Genomic DNA, 12,151 nt, shown 5'->3' on the forward strand with positions numbered 1-12,151 from the left:
CGATCCAGGGGCATATAAATGTATACTGTTTATACATGTGTCAGTTTGTAACATGGCTCCTATTTAAACTTGTCAATCAGTTATGCTAGGTATGGCCTTTCTGGTAGACAATCTACACATTGAATTCATATTATTCTGGAGAACTACAGTCATCTTCAAAGTATCACCAAGTATGACCAGCACCAACACTCAAAATAAGGAAATATATTTGTAGGTATAATGCAGCCTTCTATCCCCTAATTGACATGAAACACATTTCCGGTTCATTATTTGTCAAGTAGTACTCCAGCCTGAGTTGTCACAATGTTCTAGAACCTTTCTTTTAACACAGTAGTTTATTTACCTTATATGTGCAGGAGTGGTTCCACAGCAGCCCCCGACGATGTTTACTAAACCATCCAAAGCAAAGTCCTGAAGACAGGAAAGGAAAATGTATTATGTTTGTCTCAGAGCATGAACAGCCAATTAAAACTATTTTGTTAGCACTGAGCGAACAGCTTCAACTATTTAGCATTAACTTGGAAGAAAATTCAGAATTACTTTGACATAAATCTAGCAAATGGCATCCATTACAGAACTGCAGTTCACCTTAATTCACTTCCACAAACAACATTTTACTCAAAAATTGTGATTCTTGATTTCAGTTTTGCTGCATCTGGGGAGTCAAGCTTAGTTTGAGAGATGTCCTATCTGTGCCAGATGTCAGGATAACAAGAATATAAATGCTTCCCATTTGAATTAATTGCATCAAATGTATCTTATGTGGAGAGCCCATAAATCTGGCATAGAGTTGAATCTTTGCTGGACACTACTGGCCTTTGTGAGTAACCTGCCCTAACAATATATTAAGCTTTTCTAAAAATCGCAGGCTAATCCACAGCTGCTAATAAAGTCATATTCAAAATGGAGTGCCTGAGTTAAGAGGAGCTTCTTAGCAAGGTATTCCCTTGTTCTGTGTAACAATGTATCCAACAGTGCCAGTGTGGATTTCGAAAGGACAGCATAGACTTGATTTCCATAGGTCACTTTCTGACATGATCGTCTAAAGACCTTGACTCTCTGTAATAAATGACAAGGAGATAAAGCAGTTCAAGCCAGTATTTACTCACTACATTGCCAGCACAGTTCGACATTATAAAGCACTGTTATACACATGTAAAAAAGGAGGCATATATGTCACAACCTACAAAAAATTGATCGTTAGTAATATCAATTACACTTCAGAGTGATGCAGGGCGAAGGGACGGAATATGAAGCATCTCTTATTGGTCAAGCACACTCATTCCAGTGAGAGGGAGTGATTCCAGTCCACGTTTTCCAGCAGCAGCGAGGTGCACGGAGCAGAGTGGAGCGAAGGTGAAGGCTGAAGGCTGTGAGGGCTGTGAATGGAAACGGCCAAACGGCCGAACGGTCAGGGAAATCACCGAGTCGAGGCCACAGAAGCTGTCACCGAAGCCGCCTTGCTGCCGACTGTTGAGCCAGTTGCAGGCACGGCATCAGTGAGCTACGCAGCCTTTTACTACAGCAGTGGTGGTAAGGCTTTACCCACAGCAGCGGCAGCGGCAGGCAAGGCTCTCCGGTTTTGGATCTGCTTGGATCTGCTTGGGTTTTCTGTGCCGGCGGTGCGGTTGGAGCCGTCTACGTTTTCTCATCACAAGGAGCGCATTGCAGAGCGGAGCGGCAGGGGAGCAAAGGAGCCCCCGTCCCCAGATGTGAAATCACCCGATGCGGTGAGCCACAGCGAAGTTGGCAGCAAGCTGAGAGAGCCGCGAGTGTCTCGAGTGTCTTGAGAGCTGCGAGCAGAGCAGGACACAGAGGAGAGAGGTGAGCGGAGGTGAGCAGAGGTGCACCCGCGCCGCGTCCCGCCGTGCTGCCGCCCAGGTGAGGGAGGTCTGAGGGAGGTCAGACTTGGACCGTGCTACCGCCGGGTTCGAGCACAGAAAAGGTTACGCCAAAGGAGGAGGAAGTGGCAGAAAGACAGCAGGTGGTCACGGCCGGCCTCACGAGTCACCACATTAGTCTGCACTTGATTGTATTAGGCTGAGCAGCAACCCTGGCGCCCTCTACCATTAGCAGGTGGTGAGTGGAAAAGTGGAAAGGGGAGACAAGACTGGAAGAGGCGAGGGAAGCGAACAGAGCGAGGGGTGTTTTATCCACCAGCACTCCACCCCACAACCCCTTTGCCCCGTGTGTTGCCGGCTTTGCAAGCTCCTGTGACCTGTGACCAGTGACCAGTGGTCTGTAACAAGCAGAAAGTGGCAGAAAGGTAGTAAAAAGGAAGTTGAATTTGAAGTTGATCTGTAGCGTGGGCAGCGGGCCCAGCGCTTCATCCACCTTCCCACTACACTTTCCGCTACACTTTCCTGCCACACCTGGCCCACCCAAGATGAGATCTGGCAAAGTGAGAACTCTGGACCCACAAAAGAAAAAGAAAAGTAGAGGAAAAATAACCACCGTTAACACAGACTTTGAGCCTGCATCAAATCTGTTGTTGTGTGATCCAGCATTCACAATTGACAGCACGCCCCAATCTACCTGTAAGGACCCGGATAGGATGGCCTGTAAATCCTTCAGCAAACAGCCCAAGATAACGTCAAAATTCACTTTCCTAAAAGATGCTGGTTCAGCGATCTTTTCAGGTAACACGGACATCGCTGGCCTCCCAACCCCCCTAAGTCCCTTGGTGACAGTCATCAAGGGAAGCTCAGTGGCAAACGGGGGGTCTAGGATCTTGCGAAGTAGTTACACGTCACCTGGCGTCACTACTAATCCATCAGAGGAAGCACTTAAGTCCTCCCTAATTGAGCAAGGGTGTCTATATAACTTAGCACCTTTTTACGTCGCCAAACCCAACGCTGCACATAAGTTACTGGACTTACAAACAGAGCCAACTGAAGAACGAGAAGAAGAGGAAGCAAACAAATCCTCTCCAATTAACCAAGTGTGTCAACACAACTCAGCACCTTCTTACGCTACCAAGACTAACGTTGCATACAAGTCACTGGACCGACAAGTAGAACAAATGGATGAAAAAATAAGTAATTTGGACGATTCAAATGAACTTAGCTACTCGCAAAATAAAGTTAAGTTCAGTATTTCGCGCAGCGAAAACGGCGAATCTTCAAACCACCTCAAAATGGCGAGATCCACGGCGTCGAGGACGGAGGGAGTACTTACCACCCCCGGGGACGGGGCAATAGATTCAGCCAACCAGGATCAATACAGAGAGAGGAAACCAGACCCCACTGGAATTATAGAGGACGTATTCGAGGTAGATGGCAGCACCAAAGAACTCTCCTACTTCGAGTCAAAAGAATGGGAAAACATGCTGCATTCATATGGGAATCCCACCTTCGGACACCCGCCTCCTCCAGTATCTCCAATGCAGGACAAGTGCGCGGGCCCTTCACAAGAAAAGGCATGGGCCACCGCCCTTGACATTCTTCAAAAATCAGCCGACGCCATGACTTATCAGGCGAATAAAATGGACATCCAAATCAGCCTCCTAAACACTCTAGCCGTGTACATAGTCAAAATTGACGTCAGGATCTCAAACTTAAACAGCCTGATAAAACCCCAAGAAGCGGCAGACCGCCCGCAACAAGGTTGTGACTGTATACCAATAGTTGAGAAACTCAGCTCACTTCCAGGGATAATGGAAAAGCTAGTGGAAGATCTTAAAGAAATAACAAAAGCCAAACCCATACCTGGAAAAGGTATTGTCGCTGACTTGGGAGACTCTTGCGAAGATCCACAAGTAATTACAGCTCCCAACTCAAGACTAAGCGGGGCTGAATGGACCAATTCCCCCCAACCCCAAGACTTCCCTGGGCTCGTGAGCCGTAAGAGGGCACAACAATCATCTCCGGTTAATAGCAAAGCAAATTCTTCCTGCCTTACTTCAACAGAACAAGAGCAGGGAGAACCACTGGGGAAGGGAACAAAACAAAGGAAGCGGAAAGGACGAAATAAAATGAGAAGGGGGAAACAAGATCTAAGCCTCTACCCTATGTTCAATTCTCCTAGACGGCCGGCCGCCACAGGGGTTGACATTCCAAAACACCCTGCCAGGTCTCCAATCATAAGGGAAGAACAACCAATTACGCCAGACACTAAAAATAGGAAGAGGGGCACTGGTCCACCATCAACGGAAAAGGACCCAGCAATGTTACCCGCAGGTAAAAGGGTGCACAGTGTGACAGAAGTGCAATCCACTAACATCCACCTGGCTCCCCCAAACATACCTATTAAGCAGATCACCACGAACCAAGCCAAACAGCCTGCTCTTCGACAAATTTTCCCGGTCATACCATGTCCTCAAACCAAGTTTTTACAATCAGCCACGCCAACAACCAACAGGGCGCATTTCCAGCTAGCTGCAAAGGGGCCGTTGGTCAACGGCAAAATTAAAAAGTCGTAGGAGCACCACATGAAGACCAAGCCACGGGTCCTCTGCGAAAAGCAGATCACACGTCTAGTGCACAAAGCATAGAGGCAACCCCAAGGACGCTAATTACTGCAGCGAGGGGGGACGCCTGCTTCACTTATTTCTATCCTGAATACCAGTCAAAAGGCAGCCATGACGTTTTAAATCGTGGCAACATCATGAAGCTGATCCAAGCATCAGGTCTGTCAAAACAAATAACCACAAACGAAACAACAAAGGTCACCTGGAGCTCAGAAGAGGCAATGAACAACATCCTAGGGCAAATAGACACCTTCAAGCAATGGGGTATACAGATAAAACGGGTTATCCACACATCCTGCAGGCAAGCCACGGCGAGGAACTCACACGCCCAGGGAGGGGCGCAGTATATTCGGTCCTCAGGGGTGCTCGTAACAAAACTCCCACCCCTGCTTACAAACAGAGGGAACAAGAGATGATGGCTCTACACCACTCAGGGATCCGGAAGAGGCAGCAACATGGTCATGGTTGGCTGGTACACTGAACACAACTCGCCTTTTACGATGACAGACCAACAGGGAATACCGCCACGCAACGACTTCCCTAAGAATTTGTTCATGGAACATCAACGGTCTAACAAGCAAACTTGAGGACAACACCACTATTTCCTATCTCCAGGAATTTGACCTACTATTACTACAAGAGACATGGCTTTTTGAACCGCAGCACGTAGAAGGTTTCAAAACTCACCACATTCCAGCCCAAAAATTGAATCGGTTGGGAAGAGGAAGCGGCGGCCTTACAATCTACATATCAATCAAAAACACAGTTACCTCTTGGGACCTTCTGGGCTCATCACATTGTCTCCAATGTGTGGGAATTTCTTATATCCCTAGTAATGGCCAACACCGGACCTTGATCTTAATGAACGCTTACGTCCGGCCAACTACAGCATCAAGGCTTTCCTTCATAGATGAAGTGATTTCGACAATAGTAAGAGTGAAAACAGGACCCTCTGATCCAGAAATCTTATTAACAGGTGATTTTAACATGTGGCTAATGTCTGATTTAGAGAAAAATGAGGTCACCAAATCACACGACAGCATTTGGGAGATACCACCGTTGGCCCATCCAGGAAGGCACAAGAACGACCCAAAGGGACGATCCCTTCAAGGCAATCTTGACTTTTTGGGCCTCAGAGCACTTAATGGTCGTTTTCCCTCAGTCAAGCCTCCTGGTTTCTCCTACATATCGAAAAAAGGTACCTCACTAATAGACTATACATTCGCTACCCTCTCTCTTTTTCAACAAATAACGGATTTCAGTTTAGGGAGCAGAACTGAAAGTGACCACTGCCCCCAAGTAATATCGTTGAGGACTAGGGTCATGCAACTTGATGAAGGAAGGGCACTGCCATCTGAGAGTTTTACAATCAATCTAAAACAAATTAAATGTTCCTTCAATAATCTTCAACTAATAGCAATAGAGGCCAAAGGACTTATTGAGCACCACTATAGACGCCCGGATGACATAATCTCCAATTGGTCAACATTTGCAACTGACCTCTCCGAAAAATATGCTCAACCAGTAAAACACGCGACCCAGATTGGGCCGAAGCAGATGCCCAACTCGAATCGTGAAATACAAGCTGCAACAAGATCCATGAACCAAAGCTGGCGGGCGCTAAAAAGTGATCCAACGGACCTCACAAAAATAACAAAATTGAGAGCGGCCCGCAGCTACTTAAAGAAAGCTAAAAGAGAGCTACGCAGAAATCAATAGAACTCGTTCTGGGTGAAATTGCAGCATGACATGAAAACGAATAACTCCGCAAGGTTTTGGAGGACAATCAATAACGCTTCTGGGCGTGCATCGAAAGTTGCTTCATCAGGTATTTTGGAATCTGAATGGGCAGCGTTCCTCCATCTCCACTTCAACAATCAGGATGCAACTATCTTAAATCAGAGGCCCCAAGTCAAACACAAAACGGCACACGAAGAAGCCGATTGGGCACTTGTTTCGAAAACCACAAATTTGCAAACAAGAGTTTGCTGGAATGATAAATTCAAAACGAAAATAATAAAAGAGAGCCTTCAGCCTCACAGCGGTACAGAAACTATAACAACCCAGAAGGCAGTGATTGAAAAACTGATAAAAAAGGGACGGAAGGACGGGGCCCCAGGCCCAGGAGGAATTCCACAAGCTTTGTTCAAGGACGATGTATCTTTTTGGGCTGGGAAGCTTAGCACTTTATTCAACTCAATTTGGCAGAACAAAACCATACCGCCTTCTTGGCGGGGATCCATTCTTGTGCCAATCTTTAAGGGTGGGGATAAACAATCACCGAGGAATTATCGCCTCATCGCCCTCATCGATAACGAAGCTAAGTACTTTGCGGGAGTTCTGCTTAACTCACTTAGGGAATGGGCAGACGACAATTCTGTTATTCCCCCAAATCAGACCGGGTTCACAAAAAATACAGGTACATCTGTCAATCTTATGACCCTCTCTTGTCTGATTGACCAAGCCAAGTCCAGCTCCTGCCCACTCTACATGGGTTTTATTGACTTCCAAGCGGCCTTCGACAATGTGAATAGATCAAAGCTCTGGAAGAAGTTGTCCAGTCTTAACATTCCAGCCAACCTCCTAAGAGCTTTACAACTTTTACATCAGGACACATGGGTCAGGATCAAGGTTGGGGACGGCTCAAAACTATCCCGCCCAATTCCAACGGGAAAAGGATTAAAACAGGGCTGTGTCCTGGTCCCGACACTTTTCAATTTATTTTTATCCGACCTTCCAGAAGCCCTAAACAAGGTTGATTCCCACGCTCCTAAAGTAACTGGCCTCTTGTTGTCAAACCTTTTATACGCCGATGACGTGGTGCTTCTGAGTAAAACAAAGATCGGAATGCAAAGGCTCCTGGACGCCACTCTTGAATATTCAAACAAGAATGAACTTGTGATTAACAACAAAAAGACCAAAATTCTGGTGGTTCGTCCTGGGAAAGCCAAGAATTTGTCCTGGACCCTTAATAAGGAAAGCACTGCCGAATCCAACTGCCATAAGTACCTTGGAGTCATATACAACAATAATGAGAAATACAAATCTCACTTAGAAGAACAAAAAAGGAAGGGTGCTGCACTTGCCTTTGTAATTGGCTCTATTCAAAAGAAACTACAAGGTCCAACCCTTGCACCTACACTACAGGTCGCCCAGGCGAAAATCATTCCTACTCTAACCTACGGCAGTGAAGTCCTTAAAGGACTAGATTGCTGCCAATTGGACAAAATAGTTTCAAAGATTTACAGATCAGTGTTAAAGCTTCCTCCTCAAACATCTCCGGCACAAATCAGGCTGGAATTTGGAATCTGCCAGCAATCACTTGCAAGAGCTATGACCTTTCTCGTGTGCTGTCACAAGCTAAGGTCATCTAAGGAGGGAAGTCTAGGCATCCATTTGTGGGCTAGTCTTGACACAAACAAATGGCGAGCAGGACACAACTACTTGGCAAAAGGCCTAACCACTTTAGGTCTAAATGATCTCTGGAACATGCACATAAGCCAGTAGGAATTCAAACGGCTAGCGAAAAAAAGCACAAAACACCTTTCAATAGTGGAAGACAAGGCTCGTCTAGCGAAAAGAAGTCACGGGTGACTGACGCTGCAATCTTACGCCTGGTCGACCTCACAACAGTACCTAATCGCTCCCTTCTCTGTACGAACAAAACTAAGTTTCCTAAAATTGAGACTGGGAGTCATTAACTTGTTGGTTCACTTGCCAAAATGGAAAAAAGAACGTGGGCAAGTTCTCTGCCGACTTTGTGGGGACCAAAAAGAAGACATTACACACATCATATGTCTATGCCCAAAACTACTGACAAACAGACGGGCCCTTCTCAAACATCACTGGAACACAGTGACTAGGGGGGCCAGCGCCCCCCTAGTCAACTAGGCCCGACCCCCACCCCTGCCTCTAATTGTCGTCCCCTGCATTGACTGTGACTTTTCCCTCCTTCCACTACATAGATCACTCCGCAGCCATCTACCGCTGCCTCCCCCAGTGGACGCTCCCCTGTGGTGCCTATACAAGTGGTATCCTTCCCTTGGACACTCGCCTTTGCCCCCCTGAGTGCCTCCAGGTAATCTCTTTTGCCTACCTGTCCTCCCTGATCTTTATCCCACCACCCACCTCCCTTCACTCCCTCTGCTTGTCCTCCCTCCCCCCTACACCCCCTCCCCCCTTCCTACCCCCATCGTCCTTTCCCTCCTGATCCTATAGAGCACACTTCCAATCGTGTAACCATCGTCCTGATGATGACCTAAAGTTAACAGAGGTCGAAACGCTGTCGACTCGACAACGCTATTCGCGGCAACCTAAGGGTCATTCGCAAATAACAAAATCATGTTTTGAGATTGTAAATACTTTCGTTTGATCCACTGCTTTGTTTTTGCCACCTCACGTTGTTTTCCTAATCACTTGTGTCACTGCGCCGTTTATTCACTGTAACACTTCCAGTGCACATTTGGTTGTTATGGTTACTGCAATTTAGTTGTAAGTTGTGGTTCTATATGCAAATAACAACCCTTCCACTCCTACCTGGTCTCCCGTGTACCCTTTCTGTGCTAGGTGATTGATACACAATTACATTGACTGTGTAATTACACATTACACAGTCCCATTGAATGATATACCAGTTAAGACATTGTCTTGTTGTTACAATATTCGCCGCTTCAACTGGGATAACGGGTTTACTCCTGTTTCTGTTTACTTTCATGCTTATGAGGGGCATGACCTGTTGACTACACTTTTTTTCTTCGAGGAAAGACATACTATCTCAGGTTACTGTAAGAAACTGGGTTGTTGGTTGAGTGGGGTGTTGACCATGCTCAAGCAACATTCACAATCCTTACCAGGGTGAACCACCAAATTCACTATATTAACCGGTGCTTAACCCTCTGGTAGCTAGGTACAAAGCAGTTAGGCTTAACTTAGAAGCAATATGTAAAGTATTTATGCAGCACACAAACAGTAATAAAGTGAAAACTCAACACAAGAAAAATCTCACACCAATTTAGAACAATAGGGTAAATTTAATAAATTACTTGACACCACAATGACAAAAATCCAATCAGTAGAACCTGAGTTATGATTTTTTAAACTTTTAAGTAAAAACTAGTGCCTAAAAGATTAAAGCGCCAAAAGCACCAACCGTGGACATCTAGTCACTAGAGACTGGGTCAAAGTTCAATAATAAAAGAAGTGGATAGCGCCTGGTAGGCGCTTAGCTTCGGACTTAGAAACAATTCCGACAAAAAGTGGCTGAGAAGGTAGAAGTTCAGCAGGGCAACATTGCAGGCTTGGTGTCCAAAAAGGAGGAGGCGTTGGTGTAGGGAAACCTCTGGACGAAGTCGCGTTGAAGATATCTAGTCTTTTCAAAGTCTAAAATCTTGACTTGAGGCTGTAGCCAACAGGGGCTCCACGAGGCTGATACCCCTTCTGCAAAGGACTGCTAAAAAGGATTTGCTGCTGTGGACAAGAACATCGAGAGCAAGAAACAAGGGAGACCCTTCTCACAAGGGACCATGGTAAGTATTGTATAAACAGAAACAATGGTTCCTGTGGAAAAATGTGAATAATACTGATAAAAGTATGCGCAATCGCAATGTGGGTTAGGGTTAAGTCGATATCCAAGGGAGTAAACCACATACAACTCAATATTTGGTACAAACAATAATTGCTTATGTAAATATAAATGCAATTTTTCAAAAAAACTATTTAAAAAAAACAACTGTGCACTGTGTCCCCAGTGAACATGGAACCAAAAAAGTGGTGAAATATTTGTGACATATACACCTGGTTTCCAACATTTGAAAGAGTCGACAATCAGAAGTAATTAGTAATAGACACAGCGTCCTTATATAATAATATTGTGGGTGTGACCACTCAGCCCTCCACAGGGCTTGGTCGCCCCACTCACTGCTGCCGCTCCTGCCTGCCTTTGCCGCCTCCTGCCTGCAGATTCCTTCGCTCGCTGCCTGCTGCTCCTGGGAATTTCCCGCTGCTCCTGGGAATTTCCCGCTGCCCGCTGCTTCTTGGAATTTCCCGCCGCTGCCTCCCTGCGGCCCCGCCCCCCTGTGATTCCATTCGCCGCCCCGCTCCCGCCACCCAGCTGCTCCTCCCTCCCGGCTCCTTACTTAAGGGGACCACAGAGTGTGACCTGCTCAGCCCTCCACAAGGCTTGGTCGCCCCACTCACTGCTGCCGCTCCTGCCTGCCTTTGCCGCCTCCTGCCTGCAGATTCCTTCGCTCGCTGCCCGCTGCTCCTGGGAATTTCCCGCTGCTTCTTGGAATTTCCCGCCGCTGCCTCCCTGCAGCCCCGCCCCCCTGTGATTGCATTCGCCGCCCCGCTCCCGCCACCCAGCTGCTCCTCCCTCCCGGCTCCTTACTTAAGGGGACCGTAGGGGACCACAGAGTGTGACCACTCAGCCCTCCACAGGGCTTGGTCGCCCCACTCACTGCTGCCGCTCCTGCCTGCCTTTGCCGCCTCCTGCCTGCAGATTCCTTCGCTCGCTGCCCGCTGCTCCTGGGAATTTCCCGCTGCTCCTGGGAATTTCCCGCTGCCCGCTGCTTCTTGGAATTTCCCGCCGCTGCCTCCCTACGGCCCCGCCCCCCTGTGATTCCATTCGCCGCCCCGCTCCCACCACCCAGCTGCTCCTCCCTCCCGGCTCCTTACTTAAGGGGACCGTAGGGGACCACAGAGTGTGACCGCTCAGCCCTCCACAGGGCTTGGTCGCCCCACTCACTGCTGCCGCTCCTGATTGCCTTTGCCGCCTCCTGCCTGCAGATTCCTTCGCTCGCTGCCCGCTGCTCCTGGGAATTTCCCGCTGCTTCTTGGAATTTCCCGCCGCTGCCTCCCTGCGGCCCCGGCCCCCTGTGATTCCATTCGCCGCCCCGCTCCCACCACCCAGCTGCTCCTCCCTCCCGGCTCCTCACTTATGAGCGACCGCGCAGCGGACGCGCGCAGCGGGAGCGATGATTGAACGCTGAAGGTGCGCCAAAGGTAAGCCCGTCTGCGCCCGTCCGCGCATGGACCGCGCTCAGCGCCAGACCCCCTGGTCCTCGCCCTCGCCAGCATACCCTGCACATCTATGACGCCAAAACCCTCCACGCACTCAACGCCGGCCGAAACACCGCCTGCTACCGAGCCACCCCGAGACGCACCCACGGACCCTTCACATGCCTGACCTGCCGCTTCACCAGCCTCCGACCCAACACCGCACCTGCTAAACCGAGCCCCAGCAACAAACACCTGATGTGCATCCTGCTCAACACCCGCTCCGTTCACAGGCATGCCGTCGAACTCTGGAACCTCCTCGACTCGACAGCACCAGACATCGCCTTCCTGACGGAAACCTGGATGAACGCCTCCTCAGCGCCCGACGTCGTCATCGCCGTCCCGGAAAGCTACAAAATCACCAGGAAGGACCGCGTCAACCAGACAGGAGGAGGCATCGCCATCATCCACAAGAACACCATCCGCATCACGACCAACTCCGATGACACCTTCACCTCCGCCGAACACCTCCACTTCCAGATACACACCGACCCCAAGACCACGCTCAGAGGCACTCTCGTCTACAGACCACCGGGACCACGCACACAGTTCAGCGAAGACATCACAGACTTTGTCAGCCCGCACGCCATCAATTCCACCGACTACATCCTCCTGGGGGACCTCAACTTC

At 48.5% G+C, this 12,151-nt stretch overlaps 1 protein-coding gene across 1 annotated transcript in view; it reads right to left on the reverse strand.

The window, feature by feature from the left end:
- Positions 1-12,151, reverse strand: part of MTR (5-methyltetrahydrofolate-homocysteine methyltransferase) — a 456,618-nt gene that overhangs the window by 290,803 nt on the left and 153,664 nt on the right. The window contains exon 11 of the mRNA XM_085611389.1: positions 344-411. Coding sequence (XP_085467515.1) covers positions 344-411 — 68 coding nt within the window. The remainder of the gene's footprint in view (positions 1-343; positions 412-12,151) is intronic.

The sequence above is a fragment of the Triturus cristatus genome, chromosome 6, assembly GCF_964204655.1.
Source record: "Triturus cristatus chromosome 6, aTriCri1.1, whole genome shotgun sequence".
Lineage (NCBI taxonomy): Eukaryota > Metazoa > Chordata > Amphibia > Caudata > Salamandridae > Triturus > Triturus cristatus.